The 25,432-nt window shown below is 42.4% G+C and overlaps 1 protein-coding gene and 1 pseudogene across 3 annotated transcripts in view; both read left to right on the forward strand.

The window, feature by feature from the left end:
• The window catches only part of SRGAP1 (SLIT-ROBO Rho GTPase activating protein 1), a 272,029-nt gene extending 266,874 nt beyond the window's left edge, over window positions 1–5,155 (forward strand). For all 3 annotated transcript variants that reach the window (XM_059683488.1, XM_059683487.1, XM_059683489.1), the window contains exon 22: window positions 10–5,155. In XM_059683488.1, coding sequence (XP_059539471.1) covers window positions 10–387 — 378 coding nt within the window. In that variant the 3' untranslated portion in view covers window positions 388–5,155. The remainder of the gene's footprint in view (window positions 1–9) is intronic.
• Window positions 5,156–14,691: 9,536 nt separating this feature from the next.
• On the forward strand, window positions 14,692–15,369 carry LOC132226575 (small ribosomal subunit protein eS6-like; annotated as a pseudogene).
• Window positions 15,370–25,432: the final 10,063 nt, after the last annotated feature.

The raw sequence follows: 25,432 nt of genomic DNA on the forward strand, positions 1-25,432 counted from the left end.
TTACAACAGGATATTGAAGAGACGATGAACACTGCTTTGAATGAACTCCGAGAACTGGAGAGACAGAGCACAGCAAAGCACGCTCCCGATGTGGTTCTGGATACCTTAGAACAAGTGAAAAACTCCCCTACCCCTGCCACTTCCACGGAATCTCTCAGCCCTTTGCACAACGTTGCCCTCAGGAGCTCAGAGCCTCAGATTCGACGAAGCACTAGCTCCTCCAGTGACACGATGAGTACTTTCAAACCTATGGTGGCCCCCAGAATGGGCGTGCAGCTAAAGCCTCCAGCCCTAAGGCCAAAACCTGCTGTTCTTCCAAAAACAAACCCTGCCATGGGACCTGCGCCTCCCTCCCAGGGTCCTACAGACAAGTCTTGCACAATGTGAAAACCACTGGGCAAGGTCATCCGGGGAGGTGATTAAAAAAAAGAAAATGGATTAGTGACAAGTCACGATCCGTAACTTTCCATAGTTTTGTGCTTAGAACTGGAGATCTTCTGGCTTTCCTCTGTTCTCGAACATAACGTCTGAGACTAGCTAAATTAACACGGGCATTTGTATTTTGTAGTTTCTTTTTTTTAATAACTGGACATATGTCATTTTAAAGACAATAGACTCACTTAGACTTACTTGAAAATTCAATGCTGCACCATTTGTAACGAAGGCAACACCACTCTGCTCTCCGCATTGTATAGCGCTTCAGGTTTAGAGCAACCTGGGTGACTCAGGACTGCCTGGGTCCCAAAGCATGAGAATCTGAGTTTCAGGCTTTGGAGTATAACCAGTGTTGGTCTGTGGCACTTGGGGTCATGGCCAAAGGGTGGTGATGGCATTGTTTGGTAGCTGACAGTGAGCGCCTCTGGTTCCATGTAGGGGGACAGGGTTTGGCTCATGCTAAAGACTTTCAGGTGTCACAGTGGGATGGACATTCCCAGTGGGACCTTCAACCCACAGCCTGAATGATTGGGTGAGTGTCTCTTTCATAGTAAGTCATTTCCCTGGGTCCAGGTTAAAGACTCAGTGGAAGAGGGTAGAGCCTCTGTAGTTACTGCTTGACCTGAAACCTGGGAGAGGAGAGAGGCCGTTCTCCAGAGTTACCAGTGTGACTCCTTCCACGCGCCTGACCAGGCCCCAGAAGATTTCCAGCTCCATCCTTCACATTCACAAAGGACTGGAGCTGTCTAGTCTTCAAGACTTTCTGGTCACACTGCTCCACAAACAGCTTCCAAGAGCTGTTGTTCAGTGACTGCCTGGAAAATAGTCCCAGCTCCCCTGAATCCCGGGGCTCTCCCTTCTGGAAATGGAGAAAGCAAGCAGCACAACAGTGCTCCGTTCACTCGGCCTTCTCTTCTCCAGACCAAATGACCTTGGTTCCTTTAAACATGCTGCAGAGAACAGACGATCCTGAATCGAATCCCCACCTTTCCTCTCCTTCTGTCTCTCTGAGCCAACCTAGAACTGGCCACGGTACTGGAGTAAGCGCCGTGCTGGCCACGGTGGGAGAATTTCCTCATGGTTCCAGGATCACTTCCTCCCGATTTTATACCCTGGAACCAGGACTTTTTTTTTTTTCCTTTTCCTTTCTCATACGGTCTCTACATAATTCACACAGTCACTTAGCTCCATGAGGGACCCTCTTTCTCTGACAATTTTTCTTTAGCCCATTTCTATGCGATAGTTCCCTCTCTCATCTTAAGAAAGTTGCTTTGAATTAATTTGCTTTTGCAAAGGTACAAATCACCACTCCCCGACCAGCAGCAGCTTATATCATCCGTCAGCCTGTGAGCATTTTATCTGTTCTGTCATTGAACTTACTGATGAGGAGACCTGTTGTTTTTTATGATAAGTGGATGGCCAGAACTCACCCCTCCAGACCACCATTGATTTCCTTCTAAGTGTGGTTTCAAACTGGTAGCCAATCACATGCCCACCTAAGAATTACGCAGTATGGACTTCATCAGCCCACTGGTGACTGCATCATGCAGGAAAGAATGAGGATTTGAACTAAAATCAAGATCATGACTGATCTCTACCTCAGTTTGCCAGTCTAATCATTCTAATGCAAACAGAGATTAAATTAATGAGATACTTTTCTTTCAAAGTCACACTCTGGTTGCTTGCCTACGGCCTAATTTCGCAATTGTTTTGAATAGTGAATTTTTTTCCGAGTATTTCCAAGAATGGTAAGCTTTTAAACCTCTTCATTTTCAGAACCACCCATGGGTTTTTTTGCGGGGGGTGGGGGGGCATTTTGAAAAAGAGGCCCAGCTCAGCATCTTGTCCAACCCCTCCCCATTTCTCTTGAGTTTTTGTGGTCCTTCAGCACCTTGGACACATGGAAACAGCCAGGACCATCCTTTGAATAGCACTAACGCTTTTAAACAATCTTCCCGAACCCCCTAGGAAATTTAAACTTTCCTAAATTGTCTCCCAGTTCTTTCTGGATTCCACTTTGGTTGCTGGTTCTCTGTCGCTATCTGGGGAAACAGAAGCAAAGAATAAAGGTGGAAGCAATAGAGGAGGGAGGGGAAATGTTAAATCTTTCAGAAATTAAAATAAAAAGGATTCTTAAAAAACATTTTCCATCTTTGGTGGAAGTGCAAGATGTTAACAAAGGGCATCAAAGGGTGTTTGGATGTATTATTTGGTAGGGGGAGGGGAGGGGCCTCTTTTATAAGCTTTAACTACAGCTTTTCAGATCTTACTCCAAGCTTCATTCTCCAGGCTTTCCCCTGGTGATCCTCCCATGTCTCCTCTCATTGTCTGCACCTGTGAGGGGTGAGGATTGCCCTTCTGCCATTGGCCGTCTGGGATGGCAGAGGACGTGCTGCTCTGGACCCTCGGAGCTTCCGAGGCTGTGCCTTCCAGGAGACGGTTCCTAATACTCTCCCATCCCTTCCTTACTCTACCTGTCTCGGTCTTTTCCCCCTAAATCTCTGCTGTCACCCTGAGGCACTTTTCCCCCCAATTCCCAGGGAAGGATGTGACTCAGAGTGAGTAAGAACTCAATAGGGACTCACCTGCCCTTACTTTGTTTAGTAAAAGCCTTCAGATTCCAGGGGTACGACACGGTGGCCACCACAACATATCCAAACTAACACCCGGGAAGCGCATTAAAAGCTTCAGCAGCGAGAGACTGTACCTGGTACACGGCCTGCCTTACAGCCTCAGGGGTAGCACACAGCGGGGAGGTGGAAGGCACAGGAATGAGGAAAGAAGAAAGGAAGTGAGTCCTGAGATGTTATGCCTGCAGTTTCAAGGATCTTAGTCCTGGTGTGCAGTTTGGGAAGGGTGTTGTTTTGATGATGGGGAAATGATGGTTCCACGAAGATTACCTGACTCCACTTACACAAGAATGTGTATTCTCAGCTGATATCACTGTATGTTCATGTCCCCTCCATGGAACTCACCCAACTAGATTTACCAAGTTGGCCTTTGGTTTGGGTCAGGGTGTGGATTAGCATAGAGAGAAGGTACTTAGTACATATTTCTAATGAGTGCTCTAAATTATTTCAACATGTTGAATGGCCCTTGGTAGAGCTCCATGTTCATGTTCAGTGTCACCGCTATTGTTCAACTGCATGTTTTCTCACATATGATCTGACTTTGGTGCCCCTGAGCCTCCATAGCATCATTTACAGCAGTGCCCCACTGCACCTACTGCAGTGAGCGTGAAAGTTATCAATGGGTATAGAGCCCTGAGGGTCAGATTGTATCGGTTCAGTTTTCTGTCTTTGTACTTTTGCCATTTCCAAAAATGGGCTTATAATTTAATCAATAAGAAGAAGAAAGTGGGGAGGGTCTCCTGAGTTTTGGGGAATGACATAGATCCTGGGGTCTACAAACTGAAGAAACTTGAATCTGATCACTACAGCCTCAAATAAAAATTAAGAACCTATGGGTCCGTTGAGGGTGTAGAAGACTTCATATTTGGGGTGACACAGTAGCAAGAGGCCATGAGTGCAGGGAATGCACTTAGGACTGAGTCTTGCTCTGAGTAACCCACCGCAGAGGCCCCGAGCCATGAGCGGCTTTCAAGTGAAGGCTTTATCCATGTGTAAATAGAGCTCCTATGGAATCACCCCCTGAACTGAAAACCTGACCACCAGCTGGGCTGGGGTGTGAGGCTGGGTGCAGGGTGGTTGGCACAGCTTTGTTCAGATCAGTAAAGCAAACTGGAAATGGAGCTGTCACTCACCCTAGTATACTTTTTAAAAAATAGTCTACGCGGCATAATCGAGATGGGTACCTGTATCTTTAAATTACGTAGGGAATTTTGTATGTTTAAATAATTGTACTGGGTTCCATAATGCTTATAGAAGCTGTTTAGTAAAAGAAAATATATAAACCGTGCATTTGTGAATGCCCCCTTAGAGCATTCATCCAAGTTCAGTGTGTCGTGTGACGGTCATTATAGCTGTTTATAGTGAGTGGCTGTGTAACAGGAGAGACTGCTATTTACCTAGGGGCTCAAGGCTAGCTCCTGCCCACTTAATTAAATCAGTGTTGTCCTTTCCTGTCCATTTGATCAATTGCAGTACTGGTAGCTTCCTGCTTGTGACTGTTACCTAATTGTGTCAATGTACATCTGTAGTATGTACATGTGAAAGTGCCTTTCTATTTTAGGAGTTTTAGCCTGGCTCTTTACTGTTGCCCCAGCCTCCTCCCTCTCTTCTCCCCGCCCGCCCCCACCTCCAATTTTTACTGCCTACTTGAGTGTGAAACTTCCTCCACTCTCTCCCAGCTCCTCCATCCCCACCTTCCTGTGCCTCGAATGCTCAGTATTGTCCCCTCTTGCATCCTTGTCATCAGACTCTCATTTTCCTTGTGACTGTGCCTTCCCAGCAGTAACTCTCCCTGCGCCCTCCCTTCCCACCCTTCCTTCTCCACACCCTGCCACTTGCCACCGACACCCTCCTGTTTGCCTTTGCTCTCTGTGCTGCCTCTTATCATTACATTCCCTTGGCTCTGAGGTGAAAATGAAGGGGGATGCTTTTACAGGTCTGGGAGAAAAAAATATGTTTTGTTGTTCTGTTGTGACAATGCACTTTTATGTATAGTACTGTACATTTTGGCATGTACCATTCCAGGCTTCTGTATACAGTCAGGTCTGTTCTTCACGGTGTATCTTTATAATAAATAAGATAGTTCTGGCTGCCTTTGTCTGCTTCTGATTTGGTGTGATTCTCCGTGGTGTTTTCCTATTTTTTTTTCCCCTAATCACTGTTCACTCCCTAGAGAGCTGAGTTGCATTAAATAATGTGAAACTACTTTTTTTTAAGTTATCTCTTTTCATTTTTGTTTGTGAATTTGAAATGAGGCTTTATGCACAGACCCATGACCATGAGGCCAGGTTTTCAGAGTAACAGTTGGAGAGACTCCTGTGTAGATAGGGAAAAGGGGTTGGGGGAGTCTTCATGCAGAGGTTGAGAGAGCGCAGTCCTAAGCACTCACCAGCTTGAAGTCTTTTCTTTCAAGCTTTTTTTTATGTGCTGATTTTATTTTTTTTTATTCCTTATTTTCTTTCCTAGCATTTATACCCTCCTCCATCTCCACACTGTTGTCCTTGAGTTCTCTGTCTTTATTTTTTCTTTTTTGCTCAATCCCTCCAGCCCCTTTGAAATCTTTTTTTTAAGGACCCTGGCATAGTAAACCTTGTCAAGCTGATCTTTAGTTTCATTTGGATAAATTGAAATGCAATCCTTAGGTATAGAATATGTTTAGAATTCCCCCATGTATTGATATTAGTACTTTTTTTCTCAAACTAAAAAAAAAAATCAAAAAAGCTAATTCTTAGAGGACTTAGCAATACATCATAAATGGTTTTATAAATCTGTATCAGCAATGTGCTGGATTGAATATTGATAAGAGATATGGAGTAAAAAATAACATGTAATTAAGGGGGGAGAAACTTCATTGATGTTAAAATACATACAGAAAAAAGTACACAAATCATTGGTACAACAGTTTTCACAAAGTAAAACAGTAATATATCCACCACCTGGATCAAGAAATAACACATTATCAGCATCCCAGAAGCTAGGCTTGTGCCTCTCCCAAGTTCATCAGTATCCTGATGAATAACAGGTTGGGTTTCCCCTGTCACAGTGGTTCTCAACCTTCCTAATGCCGCTACTCTTTAATACAGTTCCTCATGTTGTGGTGACCCCCAATTTCATTGTTACAAATTGAGCATAATTAAAGCATAGTGATTAATCACAGAAACAATATGTAGTTATATATGTGTTTTCCAATGGTCTTAGGCGACCCCTGTGAAAGGGTCGTTCAACCCCCAAAGGGGTCGCGACCCACAGGTTGAGAACCGCTGCCCTATCATTATAACTTTCTTTTGGTTATTGATTGATTTGAAAGAGAGAGAAATTGATTTGTTGTTCCACTTATTTATGCATTCAGTGATTGATTCTTGTATGTGTCCTGACTGGGGATGGAACCAGCAACCTTGGTGTTATTGGAAGGATGCTCTACGCAACTGAGCTAGCTGGCAAGGGCCTCATTATAACCTGTTATAAATAGACTCACAGTATGTTGATATGTGTCAGCTTCTTTTGTTGAAATTTACGTCTGAGAATAGTCCATATGATATATAACAATAGGGTTTTCTTTCCACTTTCACTGCTATGTAGAATTCTATTACAGTAGCACACTTATTTTAGTACTAGAGGCCCAGTGCACAAAATTTGTGCACAGTGGGGATCAGGCCTAGACCGGCAGTGGGACATCCCTCTCACAATCCTGGACTGCTGGCTCCTAATCACTCACCTGCCTGCCTGCCTGGTTGCCCCTAACTACCCGCCCCTGCCGGCCTGATCGCCCCTAACTGCCCCCCCTCCCAGCCTGGTCACCCCCAACTGCCCCCCCTGCCAGCCTGGTTGCCCCCAACTGTCTCCCCTGCTGGCCTGATATTACCTCTCTTATTCCCTTTAACATGTGGGTTTATGTCTTTTTTTATGCCCTTTGTTGTCATTTAGAGAGCTATTGGGAGGCAGCAGAGAGGTAAATGTCTATCTTCAAATCACTACCTTTAAACTTTAAAGTTCCTCCTTTAGCCTCCTAACAAAACCCTTTCTGGATAAATCAGCCAGAGTTGGTTTCTGTTGCTTGCAACTGAAAGACCTAACTGGTGCACATACTGAGAGAATTTTCTTCCCAATACAGGTATCCCCCACTTTCCAAAAGCTTATGTTACACCACTTCACTTTTATGAAAGACCTACATCAGTACCTGTTTTTGCTAACTGAGAGTAACCTGAAGGGGATTTTCACTTTTAACAGAAAAGGTGGAAAGCAAAAATAGCATTTGTTTTGCAGTGAGCTGTTATAGAGGTAGCATGTACCTGGAGGGGCAGTGATAGGGGCCCCGCCTACCTTCCTCCTGGCAGTCCACTCAGCATCTCAGCATTAAACTTTGTATCTGTGCTTTATCTCAATTTACTTTGTGTGGCCTAAAGCAAGATGTGTCCCAAGATATCAGAAAGGCCTTATAGAGCTAAAAAGGGAGTAATCTTGGTGTAAAACTGGATGTAATCAGCCTTTTGACTGTGGTACACAAAATAAATATGTACGCATTGGGTTTTGTGTCTGGGAAGTCTCAAAAAAACTTCCATATGAATTAATGGCAATTGCTTCTTTATGCCATTTTGACTTACAAAAGGTTTTATGGAAACTCTACTTTCAGATAGTAAGGGAAGCCTATAAAGCTAAAACAGTTGTTCTTGAGGGTAGAGTGCATAGAACCCTAAATGTTAAAAAGGTAAGCTCTAGTCCAGGCCAAGCTATTTCACCAGGAAGAATTCCCCAAATTCTGCAGCCCACAACAGCTGGGCAATGGCACCTTTCTCCTCAGAGGGCTGTGAGCATGCCATTTGCTACCTCCAGAGAAGGTGGCTTAGGAAAGACACAGCCAAAACTTATTCTTGCTTTATTCGGTTTAATCACTTTAGCATTTAGGAGTAAAACAGTGGGAGAAAGTTATTTCATTTTATCTTGGAGGTATTTGCGTATTTTTATTTTAAAAAAATAAATTAATTAAGGCCCTAGCCAGTTTGACTCAGTGGCTAGACACGTCGGCCTGCGAACCAAAGGGTCCCGGGTTTGAATCCGGTCAAGGGCACATACCTCGGTTGCAAGCTCCTCCCCGGCCCATTCTCTGGTAGGGGGGCTCATGCAGGAGGCAACCAGTTGATGTGTTTCTCTCACATATTTCTCTCTATCTATCCCTCTCACTTCTACCCCCTCTAAAAGTCAATGGAAAAATATCCTTGGGTGATAAAGTAAAGTAGTAAGAAAAAAAATAAAGATGACAAAAAATGAGGAAAACTTGTTTAGCATGGTGTGAAGCAAAATACATGACAACAAATGCTTATTGAATAAACAGAACACCTGGCCAAAATGAATAAGTAAAATGACCATAATAGTTCATAAATTTCTACTTGGAAAAATAAAAGGTTATAATATAGCTTGTTGGGAATGAGAGCATGTTAATAAAGTCCCCAGTGACCTCTGTGGGAAAAAAGAGGTTCAGATGTATCTGATTATGTGCCCAAAGAAAATCACCAGTGTGCTCTGGGAATAATTTACATTAAATAAATGATATTTCGAAATAGGAATTCATATGTAGGTCAAATGCAGGCCACGAGTTTTAAAAGTCTACTGGAATTGAAAAATATATTTAGAATGAAGATATTATAATTGAGTTTTGACAATCCAGTATGATGGGAAAAGTTTCTATAAAATAATTACCAGGAAGTTCTAGACGTGACAATATTGGTCACAATGAAGAGAGAAGGCAATTGTTACGCCACCCAATTTGGTGGTGCAATTCATCCCTATTGCACTCTTAGAATTAAATTGCCTGAGTCCAAACCCCCACCTGCCCGTCACAGTAGAATTTCCAAAGGCCCATCGATGTCCTTCCAGGTTCTCATTCCTCCCCTAGAGGTTCCTTCTTGTTTCTAAGTATCTTGGGGGCTACAGAGGTTGTCTGGCTCCATCCAGTATCAATACGCAGCGTGGCAGAGAGGCCACTACAGACGAGTAGCTGCTGGCCTCTGAGAGTTATGCCCAAAGCACAGCACTGAGCAAAGTCCCTGCTCTCAGAGCAGACCCAGGGCAGAGACAGCAGTGCCCTCCCAAGTAGCAAGTCTAAAGTGGGCAGCCCCGACACAAACAGAGGCACTTGGCACTTGACTGAGACGTCCAAACAACTGAGGAGTAAGTCAGCATTTCCATAAAAACGCATATCCCATAACTGGGCCTGGCACCTCTCCCCTTGCCATTGACTTGGTGGTGATTAATTGCTGTTTTGTTCAACTGTCGGGACAGAAGAAGTTATTTTCTTATTTCCATATATTCCCAGGGAAAATCCTAGAGAGTTGAGAGTTGACTTAAAATGTAATGTTATGTGAAACTATGCAAAATACATATTAAGTTAACATTAACTTTTCTATTTGTCTCTGTCGTTATATCATGGCTATGGAAACCAAAGGGAAGAACTATGTATGATCAAGTCAAAATCAGCTCCCCACAACCGGATAATTTGTGTCATATTCCCAAGCTAGGGAACCTAGGACCCAGGCAGTGAATGATAAAAACATCTGCATGCAGCTGGAGAAGAGATCGGATTCAGAATGGTTCTAGGCCTTTCCTATAGGCATCCTTTTCCTTTCTTTTTCCTTTATTTTTAACGTGAATGATATGGATCTGTGGTGTGACTTAGCTCTTAGCACCTCACAAGTCTACTTGCCTTCTAACCCCTGGGCATCTACAGTTTTCTTAGATCTTTGCTGAGAAGAGGCTTTAAGGATGGATGTTTATGTTGCACTTAGGATTCAGTCTGCTCTGTGGACCAAGACAAAGACTTTTTTTGAAAGCCATCAATAATCTTCTACAATGGACAGCACATCACCTCATTCCCCACTTAAACCCCCTATGATGATTTCCCATGCCACTTGGAATAAAATCCAAACTCCCAACTTGGGTCAACATGATCCGGCTTCTGCTAAACCCTTCTACCCCCTCTTGTTCTGTCCCCCTCATGACACACCCACCATACTGGCAGTTTTGCCTCCCTCCAACATGCTGAGCTGGTTTCTGCCTCAGACCTTTACCCTATCTCCCTCTACCTAGAGCAGTCGTTCTCAACCTTCTGGCCCTTTAAATACAGTTCCTCATGTTGTGACCCAACCATAAAATTATTTTTGTTGCTACTTGGTAACTGTAATGTTGCTACTGTTATGAATCATAATGTAAATATCTGATATGCAGGATGGTCTTAGGCAACCCCTGTGAAAGGGCCGTTCCACCGCCAAAGGGGTCGCGACCCACAGGTTGAGAACCGCTGACCTAGAGTGATCTTCCCTCAGATTTTCACCTGGATGGCCCCTTACCGAGATTCAGCTTGCTGCTCACATGTCAGCTCTGCAGAGTTAACACCCTGGATACAGGCTGAGCGGGTGCAGGGCAATTTGGCGACAGTGATCCAAATCACAAACATGCATTCCCTTTGGCCCAGTAATCCCACCTCTACAAAGTTATCCTCCAGATGCATTCACACGCAGGGAAATGATATATACATCGAGTTATTCATTACAATATCTGGAATAACAAAAGGTTGCAGACAAACTCAATGTTTATCAACAGGGGGCAGGTTAAATAAATTATAGAACATTCATACACTGGACTATTGCTTTGCAGCTATACAAAAGAATGAGGAAGATCTCCAAATCCCCACATGGGAAGCTCTCCAAGATACACAATTATGTAAAAAGCAAAGTGCAAGGCAGTGTATGTGGTATACCACCATCTGTGAAAGGAGGGCTTAAAATAAGAATGTATGCTTCTGTTTGCTTGTTTATATCAAGAAATTATATAAGGATACCAAAAAAAAACCAACACAAAAAACCTATCTACAGAGGTTTCCTAGGCAGATAGTGGTGAACAGGGAACTGAGATGGAAAGGAGACTTCGGGGGAGTACTTTTTAATACATTTCCGTGTCTGATTCATGTGACTATATCACCTTTTTAAAATTAAATACATGCAAAATTGTTTTTATTCTGCAGGAAAATAAAACAGCACTTTCCCAATGCTCCTTTATTCCATTACGCGGCTTTATTTTCTTCATATAGCATTTACCACTATGTAACAGGATATAAAAATGGAAGCTCTGCTGAAGGACCAAAACATCATATCCTAATGTACAAAACCAAATCAACATGCAAATTTTCAAAGGATTTCACTAAAAGCTGGCGAATACCTCACTCTCCTCCAGTGGTGTAGAGACTATGGCTATCAGGAGAATGGTTTATGAAGAGGATTTCTGGAGAGAAGTGTGTGTGCTATGAACTCCCCTCCAAGGAGAAGATAGGAAGTGCCTGGTCCTCACCTCAACTCTAGTGAGTAGGGCATCAATGGAAACCCCCATAAAGTTTGACATATGTCCCCTGCAGTTGAGGGATACAATGAAGTGGGTTGACTTCCTTGTGAGATCTTTAGGGTGAGGCATAGCCAGGTTGGGTAGGTGCTGATGGAGGAGGTGACAAGTGGTGGCAGCACGGCCAGCTGTACTCCCAGAGGCTGGCAGGACCAGGGATGCAGGATGTGGGCCAAGCTGTATGCAAAAGAGAAGGCTGAGCTTGTGTCATCTGATGTCTTGGTCCCAGGATTGCCTGGAGGCAAGAGCAGAACCTTGAAAACATAGAGCTGGATTCCTAAGTGCTGAGCAAGTAGTAAACAAACAGCCAGAAGAGAGATCCCAGCTGGAGCTGGGAAGGACAATGCTAAGTCGCATTAAATTTTAAGTTTATATTATTTATATCATGGGACTTGAAATGATAAATGACTGGATCAAGGATGTGTTTATAACTGTAAGTGGTCATAGGATTTTTATTGCCTAATTGTGGCCAGTGTAAGGGTCATGATAGAGGAAAGCAGGGCAGAGCTTGGCAAGGGGTACTGCTCTCAGTTGGGGATCGTGGAAAGCCTCTTTGAACAAAGACTTAGTGAGGTGAGAAGACAAACCACACTGACATCTAAGCTATTTCTAAGAATTTCCTAAGCAGAGAGAGCAGGTACAGAGGCCCTAAGTGGGGAACATGCTTGAAATGTTTGAGAAACAGCAAGAAACCCAGCGTGGACTGGAGCAGAGTGAAAAGGCGAAGAATAGAGGACGTGAAGCAGGAAAGTGAGCCAAGGGCCAGCTCATGCGGGGCTTGTGTTCCATAGTGCGGAGGGCGCATTTTCTCCTAAGGGGTACAGAAGATTTGTAGATGGGGTGGGGAGTTGACATTCATGAGTTGAATGTGTAAGTGGTAGAGGGACCTAATCCTGCCCACTCACTTTTTTATTCCTCTCACAAGATTAAATGATTTGAGGGCAGGCACATGGCCCAAAATGGGCCAAATTAGGATCAATCTTGGAGCATGTATTTTACTTATGGAAAATAGTTTCTCTCTTTTCCCTGAGGCGACTAAGCCAATCAGATGTAAGCCCAAAGCTGTGGGGGCCATCATCAGAGAGCCTGCCTGAGAACAGTGCCAACAGAGAGGAAAAGAGACACCGGAAAAAAAAGAAAAAGTGACAGGAACCAAAATTTGATGGCATTGTATGAGCCCTTGAATGCAGACAAACTTAAAACTAAATACTGTATAACCCTGGATTTACCAGGTTCATAAGCCAATGCCTTTCCTTTTTTTATTTTGATGCAAGGTAGTTTCAGCTGGGGTTCTGTATCTAGCAAGAGTTCAGAATACTATAGACACCAAATTATTAACAGTAACTATCTTCGGATGGTGAGATTTCACGTGATTGCTTGTTTTCCCTTTCTGCTTATATGTGTCTTATTTTGTTTTTTAGTATTGATGGCAATTTACTCATTTTTCATTAAGAGAAAAATTAAAGTATTATTTTAATATATGGAGGGGAGAGAGAGAATGTCATTGAGGTTGGAAAACCAGCAGATGCCCAGTCAATCTAAGAAAGGGCTTTGGACCCTCCTTGGCACTCTCCAATCCCCACTCCACTTGGAGCGTTTGTGCTTCCCCATGTTACTTGCATAGTTTACTTTTAAAATCCAGGGACAGAGGAATTGATGATTCCCTAAAGTCTCTGCCAGATCTGTGATTTTCAGAATGACCTGTATTCTTGCATGGTTATTATTGTACTCTAATTCAAGCTAATGTTGGTGCTATACTTTTCTTTGCAAGAGAAAAGCATGGAACATGAGAGATTCTCTTTTTTTCATTCCAGTAAACACTTTCCTCCCACTTCAGTTACTTAGTGTCATTTGGACCACAGACTGCCTCAAGATCACCTGGGATGTCTGTATTTAATACTGTTATGGACCAACATTCGCAAGAGTAAGACCACCAACTCCAATTAGGTCTTAAGCAGCAAGTGAGGATTTATTGAAAGCTGGCCAGCGGCTTCCGTAAGCGTTCTCTCCTACACCAGCACCAACCCTGGTTCCAGGCCAGCCTTTTATTCACAAAATGGTTGGCTAACCACACACAGAGTTACCTGGGACACATTAATCAACACTGCCCCGTTACCAAGGTATTTATTAATCAACTTGCCCCGATTCCCTAGCTAATAATATCATCTTGCCCCATTTCTCTAGCTACTAATATCAACTTGCCCCGTTTCTCTAGCTACTAATATCAACTTGCCCCCTTGCCCTAGCTATTATAAACTCGCCCCGTTTCCCAGACCACCCTCGACCATAGTTGGTTCCATTTCCCCAGTACAAGAGGGGCTTAACTGTAACAATACAAACTCAGTCTCCACCCAAAACACCAATAGGTCTGGAATGGGGTCCCAGAACCTGTGTAGACTCTCTAGGGAATTTTCGACTCTCTAGGGAATTTTCCTGCACAATAGAGCTTGAAATCGTTTTCATAATTAACATGTAAAAATTCTATAGTAACAAATTTTCAATATAAAAAAAAACCCTTTTCCCTCCGAGTTCATGTTCATATACCAAAAGTAATCACAAAAATCGACAGGTCCATAAAGTCAGATTTGTTCCAATATATTATCTCTAAATTCCCTAATCAACCCCAAATTGAGCCAAATGGTTAATATAACCACTCCCTCTTTTTGAGAGCCTCAAAAAATGAGCAGCTAACTTAGTTTATTGGGAACAGGCAAGAAAAAGCTTCATCACATCTATGAAACATGTGAACAAGCAAGAAAAACCATCACATCTATGAAACATGTGAACAACAAACGTTTCCCATCGATGACCCATATGATAGATTATAAGCCAGCGGTTCTCAACCTGTGGGTCGCGACCCCTTTGGAGGTCGAACGACCCTTTCACAGGGGTCGCCTAAGACCATCGGAAAACACATATATAATTACATATTGTTTTGTGATTAATCACTATGCTTAAATTATGTTCAATTTGTAACAATGAAAATACATCCTGCGTATCAGATATTTACATTATGATTCATAACAGTAGCAAAATTACAGTTATGAAGTAGCAACAAAAATGATTTTATGGTTGGGGGTCACCACAACATGAGGAACTGTATTAAAGGGTCATGGCATTAGGAAGGTTGAGAACCACTGCTCTAAGCAAAGAGGAATGAAAGCTCCATCTGCACCAAGACGGAGAAAGAGCCAGGCTTGCTCTTTTCCATGGCACCTCAGAGCCAATCGACTGCCTCGAGATGAAGCTGAGCATCTCTTCCCCAGCCACTGTCTGTCAGAAACTCATTGAGGTGGACGAGGAATGAAACTCGGTACCTTTTGTGAGACGCGTATGGCCACAGAAGTTGCTGCTGATGCTCTGGGTGAAGAACAGAGGGGTTACGTGGTTCGACTCAGTAGTGAGAAGGACAAACAAGGTTCCCCAAGAAGCAGGTGCCTTAACCCATGCCCGTGCCCGCCTGCTACTGAGTCAGGAGCATTTATTTCTGTTGTAGACCAAGGAGGACTGTGGACAGAGAGTGAAATCTGTTTGGAGCTGCACTGTAGATGCCAATCTCAGTGTTCTCAACTGGGTCATTGTAAAAAAAGGAAAGAAAGATATTCCTGGTCCCACTGAAACTACTGTGTTTTGTTGCCAGGGCCCAAAAGAGCTAGCAGAATCCAAAGCACTGAGATTCAATGTCTTATTTCTCCACATGTCCTGAAACACAAATGTTGGTGTATTGCTCTGAAGAAAGAATGTTACTAAGAAAAATGTGGAAGAGGCCACAGGATATGCTAAACTTTGGCCTAAGCGAATGAAGGAGGCCAAAGAAAAATGCCAGAAACAGATTGCCAAGTGACGTAGGCTGTCCTCTCTGAGAGCTTCTACCTCTGAGTCTGAGTCCAAAGTGAGATTTTCCAAGACAAACAAATAAATAAGAACAGACATTAAAAAACAAAACAAAACAAAAACCAGCTAGGCGTTGCTGCCTCTCAAAAGGATTTGGTCAAACTAGGACATCAGCGAGGAATAGGTGATAGGATTGAATCGATAAGAGTCTTCTTTATATTATGTGGAATCTAAAGAGTGGAACTCACAGAAGCAGAGTAGAATGGTGTTCGCCAGGGACTGAAGGAAATGGGGAGACATTGGTCAAAAGGTACAAATTTTCAATTATAAGATGAATAAGTTCTGGGGATCTAATGTACAGCACAGTGACTATAGTTTAATGTATTACACACTTGAAATTTGCTAAATGAGTAGATATTAAGTGTTCTCACCACAAAAAAACGGGGGGACTATGTGAGGTGATAGATATGTTAATTAGCTCGACTTTGGTAATCATTTCACAATGGATCCATGTATCAAATCATCACATGGTACATCTTAAATATATATGATTTTTATTTACCAATTTTACCTTAGTAAAACTGGGGAGAAGGGTCTCCTTTATCACCTACAGCCCATTGTATTTATTTTATTTTAAATATATTTTTATTGATTTCAGAAAGGAAGGGAAAGGGAGAGAGAGACAGAAACATCAATGATGAGAGAGAATCATTGATTGGCTGCCTCCTGCACGCCCCATACTGGGGATTGAGCCCACAACCCAGGTATGTGCCCTGACTGGGAATCGATCCCTGACCTCCTGGGTTCATAGGTCAATGCTCAACCACACTGGCCAGGCCCATTATATTTATTTTGACCCTATATGACTTCATAGTTGTACTTCCACAGGCCATTGTTAAATTTGAGACGACTTTGGAGGAACCCCACGGCATCTGGCAGGAACCCTTTTGGGGTGGTAAAAAGAAACCCAGCTTCTGCAGTGTCATCCTTTAATAAGAGCCATGAAAGACTGTGTAGGGGGTGTCTATTCTCATCACAGAGCTGAAAAGACTTAAGCATTGTGATCTAAGGATAAGAGAAGATAATATAAATCCTGAACTGTATCATAGAGTTTGAAAATGGACCCCTTTTAAAAGTACTACACAATACAGTCAAGTTTTAAGAAAAGAAGGAAGTATAGGGCTTAATAAATGCACCTCCTTTAAAGAAACTGGTCCCCAAAAATTTCCATTTCATCGCCATGACAACTAGTACTCCATCATTGCCATAGTAACCAGCTGAATAGCATTCATCTGAAGAGAAGCTCCCTGATTGGGGGACCAACAGAAGCCATTAGGAGCCAGACAACACTGCTGAAAAGGCTGTTCTGCAATCATGTTGACCTATTTCTAGTCTTCCAATGTGTTTCAGTTCGCCAATGTGATCCCCCAAAACCAAATGTGGATTTTTGGAATAAGACAGTTTTAAGAAGTGTGTAATAATTGTTCTTCCACATGTCATTGCTAAATTTGAGACCATTTGTTTTCTACTTTTCCAGCAGTATGGGAATATATGACAGCCACACCCTTCACCACGTCTTGCAGTTTAATTATGACATCCCTTGCGTTACAGCAACAAGGCACGCCAGCCACATCTAAAACCAGATGTTGATTGCTGGTGACAAGTTGTCTTATTTACTTTTTTTTCCAGCAATCCAGAACCCACACGTCCCACCACCTCCCATATTGGGTTTTCATACCCAGAATATCCTCCTGCACTCGTCAACGCAAGGCCAGGCTCCAGGCAACTAACGACAACCCCTATACTCCAGAGCCCACCGGGATTGTTCAAAGCAGCCAACCCTACGCCTGCGTACCCTGCCTTGTCCATTCCTCCCTGTGGGAGCCAAAATAGAGGCTCTTGCCCACATTCCCCCTCCCCCCCCCCCCCGTCACTTCCTCTGCCTCCTGACCAACCCTGGTGCTTCCCCAAGTGGACCTGTGTGGCATACGGTGCCTCCTCTTTCTTTTTTTCTTTATTTTCCTTTTGTTATTTTAGTACATAGTTATGATTGAAATCCTCCAACACAGTGGGAAGAGACAATACAGCACTGCACAGGTTTGAGTCCCAGCTCTGCTCTGCAGAGATGCTCCATTCCTCATTTTACTTATCTGTGACATGGCGATTATGATTGTATAACCTCAGAGGATTGTTATGAAAATTCAATGACTGAATATTTGAGGGGAGGGATTGTTTTTGTTTTTCCTATATTGTGCACTGTTTCTTTTCCTCTTGCCCCTAAATTCTCTTTTCTCCATTCTCCCACCACACTTCCCTTTGGCAACCATCAACTTGTTCTCTACATCTACATCTACAACTTGTTCTCTACTGTTTCTGTTTTGCTTTGTTTATTCATTTGTTTTGTTTTTTAAGATTCTACATATAAGTGAAATCATATGGTGTTTATCTTTCTCTTAAATGAAATGACTTATTTCATTTAGCACAATATCCTCTAGATCCACCCATTTGTTGTCACAAATGGCAATATTTTGTTATTTTTTATTGCTGAGTAATATTCATTATATATATTATTATCCATTCATCTATTGATGGACATCTAGACTGCTTCCTCATCTTGGCTATTACTAGCAATACTGCAGTAAACATGGGGGTGCATATATCTTTTTGAATTAGTGGTTTTGCTTTCTTCAGATTAAATACCCAGAAATGGAATTGCTGGGTCTTATTGCAGCTCTATTTTAATTTTTTGAGGAAACTCCACACTGTTTTCCACAGTGGCTGCACCAGTCTAAATTCCCACCAACAATGCATGAGGGTTCCCTTTCTCCACATCCTTGCCAGCACTTGCTGTCTGTTGATTTATGGATAATAAACATTCTGACAGGTGTACGTTGATATCTCATTGTGGTTGTAACTTGCATTTCCTTGATGATTAGCAATGTTGAACATCTTTTCTTGTGTCTATTGGCCATCTGTACGTCCTCTTTAGAGAAATATCTATTCAAGTCCTTTGCCCATTTTTAAATTGGATTGATTTTTTATTTTTTTGGTGTTAAATTGTATGAGTTCCTCATATATTTTGAATGTTAATTCCTTATTGGATGTATTATTTGTGAATATCTTCTCTCATTCAGTAGGTTGTCTTTTTGTCTTGTTGATGGTTTCCTTCACTGTGAAAACTTTTTTAGTTTCATGTAGTTCCTTTTGTTTATTTTTCTTTTGTTGTCCTTGCCAAAGGAGACATATTCAAAAAGATATAGCTAAGAACAATGTCAGAGTTTAAGACCTACATTTCTTCTAGGAGTTTTATGGTTTTGAGTCTTTCAGTTAAGTCTTTAATCCATTTTGAGATTATTTTTGTTGTAATGTAAGAAACTAGTCTAATTTTATTTTTTGCATGTTTCTGTCCAGTTTTCCCAATGCCACTTATTAAAGACCCCACCTTTACCTCATTGTATATCTTAGCCTCCTTTGTCTTAGACTAATTGATCATATAAGTGAGGATTTATTTCTGGGCTCTCTGTTCTATGCCATTGATCTATATATGTGTTTTTATGGCAGTACCATACTGTTTTCATTATTGTAGCTTTGTAGTATAGTTTGATATCAGGGAGCATGATACCATCCCCCTCACACACACCTACACACACTTTGTTCTTTCTCAATATTTCTTTGGCTATTCAAGATCTTTTGTGGTTCCATGTAAATTTTAGAATTTGTTCCATTTTCATATGTTTCAAAATAGTTTTTGATTTTCTCTTTGATCTATTGATTGTCTAGTAAAATGTTGTTTATTCTTCACGTGTTTGTGTTTTTTCCAGTTTTATTATTGTAATTGAGTTCCAGTTTCATGCCATTGTGGTCAGAAAAGATGCTTGATATGATTTCACTCTTCTTGAATTTATTGAAGCTGGTTTTGTGGCCTAATATGTGATCTATCCTGGAGAATATTCCATTTGCACATAAAAAAAAAGTGTATTTAGCAGTTTGGGGGATGAAATGTTCTTAAAATGGTTATTAAATCAATCTGGTGTAAAGTGACATTTAAGACCATTATTTCCTTTAATTTTCTGTCTGGATAATCTAGCCATTGATTTAAGTGGGGTATTAAAATCCCCTACTATCCTTGTGACCTGGGAACCAAGATGGCGGCATAGGTTAACGCCGGAGTTTGCTGCTTTGAACAACTACTTCAAAAGTGAAACCAAAAAACGGAAGGGACATCACCCAGAACCACAGGAACGCTGGCTGAGTGGAAGTCCTACAACTAGGAGGAAAGAGAAACGCATACGGACACTCAGAGGAGGCGCAGTGCTGAAGTCAAATTCTGAGGTGCGGAGTGCGCGGAGCGGGCTGGCGGCGAGGGCGCGGTTGTTGTTTTCAATCGGGAGGGAGTCGCAGACTCTGAGCACCAAATCCGGGCGAGTCTTTAGGGACCCAGACTCAGGCGGGAGAAGCGGGACTGTCTGGCTTCGGTCAGAGCGAGTGCAGCTTTCTCTCCGAGCTTTGCAGCGGGTGCTGGGACTCAGAGAGGCAGAGCCCCTTGGGACAGGACTGAGAGCCGCCATAACTGCTCTCTCCGGCCCACCCTGTTGATCCTGTGCGACCCGCCCCGCCCAAGCCCTGCATAGAGGAATTTGCCGGATAGCCTCAGGCAAAGGCTAGATTAGCACCTCCCTAGAGGACAGAAGTTCTCTCACCACTGACACAGCTGAATCTCATAGCCACTTGGCCTGGAGGTCAAACCCTCCCTGGAATTAGCTACAACAATCAAGATTTATCTATAGGACTTCGAACAAAGACCACTAGGGGGTGCACCAAGGAAGCATAACAAAATGCGGAGACAAAGAAACAGGACAAAATTGTCAATGGAAGAAATAGAGTTCAGAACCACACTTTTAAGGTCTCTCAAGAACTGTTTAGAAGCTGCCGATAAACTTAATGAGATCTACACGAAAACTAATAAGACCCTCGATCTTATATTGGGGAACCAACTAGAAATTAAGCACACACGGACTGAAATAACGAATATTATACAGACTCCCGACAGCAGACCAGAGGAGCGCAAGAATCAAGTCAATGATTTGAAATGCGAGGAAGCAAAAAACATCCAACCAGAAAAGCAAAATGAAAAAAGAATCCAAAAATGCGAGGATAGTGTAAGGAGCCTCTGGGACAGCTTCAAGCGTACCAACATCAGAATTATAGGGGTGCCAGAAGATGAGAGAGAGCAAGATATTGAAAACCTATTTGAAGAAATAATGACAGAAAACTTCCCCCACCTGGTGAAAGAAATGGACTTACAGGTCCAAGAAGCGCGGAGAACCCCAAACAAAAGGAATCCAAAGAGGACCACACCAAGACACATCATAATTAAAATGCCAAGAGCAAAAGATAAAGAGAGAATCTTAAAAACAGCAAGAGAAAGAAACTCAGTTACCTACAAGGGAATACCCATACGACTGTCAGCTGATTTCTCAACAGAAACTTTGCAGGCCAGAAGGGAGTGGCAAGAAATATTCAAAGTGATGAATACCAAGAACCTACAACCAAGATTACTTTATCCAGCAAAGCTATCATTCAGAATTGAAGGTCAGATAAAGAGCTTCACAGATAAGGAAAAGCTAAAGGAGTTCATCACCACCAAACCAGGATTATATGAAATGCTGAAAGGTATCCTTTAAGAAGAGGAAGAGGAAGAAAAAGGTAAAGATACAAATTATGAACAACAAATATGCATCTATCAACAAGTGAATCTAAGAATCAAGTGAATAAATAATCTGATGAACAGAATAAACTGTTGATTATAATAGAATCAGGGACATAGAAAGGGAATGGACTGACTATTCTTGGGGGGGAAAGGGGTGTGGGAGATGTGGGAAGAGACTGGACAAAAATCGTGCACCTATGGATGAGGACAGTGGGTGGGGAGTGAGGGCGGAGGGTAGGGCGGGAACTGGGAGGAGGGGAGTTATGGGGGGGAAAAAAAAGGAACAAATGTAATAATCTGAACAATAAAGATTTAATTTAAAAAAATAAATAAATAAAAAAAATAAAATCCCCTACTATTATTGTAATTACTGTGGATTTCTCTCTTTATGTCCATTAATAATTGCTTTACATATTTAGGTGCTCCTATGTTGAGTGTGTAGATATTTATGATTGTTATATTCTCTTCTTGAATTGACCCCTTTATAATTATGTAAAGCCATTTTTTGTCTTTTTTATATATTTATTTTTGTTGTAAAGTCTATTTTCTCTGATAAGAGTATTGCTTCCCCAGATTTCTTTTTACTTATTTTTACATGGACTATCTTTTCCCATGTCTTTACTTTCAGATGGCATGTGTCTTTTTATTTGAAGTGAGTCTCTTATAAGCAGCATATAGTTGTCATGTTTTTTAATACATTCAGCCACCCTCTGTCTTTTTATTGGAGCATTTAGTTCATTTACATTTAAAGTAATTACTGATGGATATGTACTTATTGCCATTTTGTTAATTGTTTTTAGGTTGTTTTTATAGTTCTCTTTAGTTCCTTTCATCTTCTATTGATCTCATCCCTTGTAGTTTACTGGTTTTCTTTGGCGTTTTATTTGGGTTCCTTTCTCTTTATTCTTTGTATATCTTTGTAGATTTATGGTTTGTGGTTACTATGAGGTTTATGTGTATTATTCTGTATCTATAGGTGTTTAAGTTTGAATATATTCTATAAGGACTAAATATACCACCACCCCAACACTTTGTTATTATTGTCATGTTTTAGCTCTTTGGTGTTGTGTATTTCCTCACTACTCATTATAGTTTAAATTTAGTTTGATACTTTTTTCTTTTGACATTTGTAGTAGCCTTTTAAATATCTTATTCTTTATGGTTATTAAATATTTGGCTTTAGCTGCAATGTTTTTTTTCCTGTCTCATGTTTCTTACTTTTGGTTATGACCTTTCCTTTTCTACTTTGAGAAGACCCTTCAACATTTCTTATAAAGCTGGTTTAATGGTGAACCCTTTGAGTTTTTGTCTGTACAGAAAACTCTTGATCTCTCCTTCAAATCTGAATGATAACCTTGCCAGATAAATTATTCTGGGTTGTAGGTTCCTTTCTTTCAGCACTTTAAAGATGTGCTTTCACTCCCTTCTGGCCTGTAATCTTGCTGAGAAATCAGCTGATAGCCTTATGGGGTTTCCACTTGCTTTCTTCAGGATTGTCTCTTTGTCATTTTAATTCCTATATATCTTGGTGTGAGTCTCTTTGTGTTCATCTTGTTTGGAACTCTGTGCTTCCTGGACCTGGATGTCTGTTTCTTTCCCCAGGTTAGGAAAGTTTTCAACCATTATTTCTTTGTACAAAGCTTCTGTTCCTGTCTCTCCTTCTGGGAGCCCTAAAATGTGAATGTTTGAGTGTTTGATCTTATCCCAGAGGTCTCCTAAACTATCCTCATTTTTTTTTTTTATTCTTTTTGCTGTTCTGATTGCTTAATTTCCACTAGTCTCTCTTCCAGGCCACTGACCCATTCTTTTGTATTAGCTAATCTGGTGTTGATTTCTTCACGTGTATATTTCATTTCAGTTCTTGTATTCAGGTCTGCTTGGGTCTCTACTATACTTTCCCTTTGTTGACGTTTTCCCTAAATTCCTCTATTTCACTCTCATTTCCTTAGGGCTTTTTTATGGGGATTTTCCTTGTTCACTCATTTGAGAAAGATATTCTCCTGTCTCTTTACTTTGTTTGATTTTTTGTGTTTGTTTATATGAATTAGACAAAATAGTTATCTTTTCCCGTCTTTAAAATGTGGTCTTATGTAAAGGCAGCCTCTATGTGTGCCAGGTGCGTTTTTCAGGCCAGTAGGAGCTAAGCAGGTGCTTAAGGCAGCGGTTCTCAACCTGTGGGTTGCGACCCCTTTGGCGGTCGAACAACCCTTTCACAGGGGTCGCCTAAGACCATCCTGCATATCAGATATTTACATTACGATTCATAGCAGTGGCAACATTACAGTTATGAAGTAGCAACGAAAATAATTTTATGGTTGGATCACAACATGAGGAACTGTATTTAAAGGGCCAGAAGGTTGAGAACCACTGGCTTAAGACATCCAGGGCACTGGCCTACCGAACCAGAGTGGCCCCAGGTGGGAAGGTCAGGTGTGTAATAACGCCTTACTGATCCTGCCTGTTTCCTTAGTTCCGCAGGGTGAGATGGGTTCAGGCTGCAGCGAACTTACAGGTAGGTCAGAGCACCTGAGTAGAGCCCCCACCCACCCAATGGGGGTTGAGGGTAAGGGAAATAATGGTGCTTCCCAGCACCTCTGACCTCAGAGAATGTCCACAGTCCCTGCAGAGCTCCCACAGCTCCCCAGTCTTCTCTATACGGTCTCTTTTGTTTGCTGTAGTGAAAGCGGTCCTGAGAGGCTTTATGTGCCTGGTCATTTTGAAAAGCCTGTTGGAGCAGAGCAGGCACTTCTGGTGCCTGGGGCACTGCCCTAGGGGGTGGGAGTGGCTCCTGGAAGGGAGGCCAAAAGGGTGTGGTGACTGTCCTCTTCCTGCTTGCTCCCTTTGTGAGGGGGCAAAAGGCTCCAGGCAATGTAGCTGGGACTGCCCGAGATTTTGCAGATAGGCAAAGCACCTGAGTATGCTCAGGGGGCCCTGGGCAGGGGGGTAGGGGGAGTGGGGGCCTTAATGATGCTCACTGGCTTCCCAGTCAGGCCGAAGGGCTTCTGCAAGCTTCCCAGCCTTCTATATTTGGTCCCTTTCTCCCCTTTGTTGTGCAGAAGCGTTCATTCAGCCCTCAGCTGTCTTACTGGAGTAACCGCCCTTTTATGTAGAGGTATATTTGAGTTTGCTCAGGGGAGGGGATGAGTTCAATGTTCTTCTAGCCACCACATATTGGACCTCCTGCCTCCTTTATTTAATGAGGCCACTGAGAAGTTCAACTGCAAGAAACCTTTAAGGGTTGGGAGTTTGGGGTTGACACTCCTGTAAAATAACAGAGGGGGGAGGATTCAGGCATGTGGCAGCACTTTTATTTATATATGCGCATAAACTACTACTTACAATGCAAAAATGCTTTCTTAAATGCTGTCCTTTCAAAAAAGTTGTTGAGTTTTTAAAAGAAAACATTTCACCTGATATGCTTGCTTGGAGCTTGCTCAACGCACGCTGCTGATGTATTTCTGAACCATTTCTAGATTGCTCTTGGGAGCAGAGACACCTTGGGAAATCTATTCTTGGACCATCCATTTGCTAGGTGTATACTGTTGGGACACTTCCTTGATATTTCCCAGCTCTGGGCTCTCATAAAAAATGTATTGAGGCCCTACCTGTGGGCAGTGTTAATGTTTCTAAAGTGAGGGGCTTGAAAGTGCAATCTAGTTAGAAGGTAGGTCGTTGGGGAAGAAAGGGAGGGAACTTGTCCTGAAACTGGGTTTGCACATACAACTGAATATCACAGCTCAATGAAAATCGTTTTCTCAAGACACCTTTATTAATTCAGCAAATATTTCAGAGCACCTGCTACCTCGCACACACTTCCAGGTGCTTGAGATACATTAAGTGAACAGACAATTAGCCCTGCCCTTGTGGAGCTTACGTTTGTGTTTTACATAAGGTGGAGACAACGGCAAAGGTCTATATTTAAGACCAGAAGTATTTTGTGTGGGAGGATGGACATTGTGGGAGAGCTCCAAGCCAAGCATTTCTTGGCACTGGCACTCATGCATGTGATGTCCTAGCCACTGGGCTCAAGGCTGGATACACAAAGCTTAGCAAAACAGGTTCGTCCCCTGCCCTCAGGAAGTTTACAGAACAGAGAAGGGGGGAGCCACTCAGGGATGCGTGGCCATCTACTTGTAGCAGAGATCAGGGCTCTGAAGAAAAGAAGCCCAAGAGTCCTCACTGAAGGAGAGTGAGCCAGGCTGGGCTGAGAAAGATCCAGCTTCCGGAGGAAGTGATGATTGAGATGAGGCCTAGAGGACAAAGGAATGAGGGAGGAGACAGGGTGGAGGATAAGGAAGACATGTGAGACAGCACGAGGTGTTCAGAGGCCCAAAGAAAGCTAGGGAAGAATGCATGAGATGAGGTTGGGGAGGAGGGCAGGGCTGCACATCCCTGACCACACTCAAACTGCAGTATGTACTAAAAGGTAAAACCTTAG

Source organism: Myotis daubentonii, chromosome 2 (genome assembly GCF_963259705.1).
Source record: "Myotis daubentonii chromosome 2, mMyoDau2.1, whole genome shotgun sequence".
In the NCBI taxonomy this organism is placed as follows: domain Eukaryota; kingdom Metazoa; phylum Chordata; class Mammalia; order Chiroptera; family Vespertilionidae; genus Myotis; species Myotis daubentonii.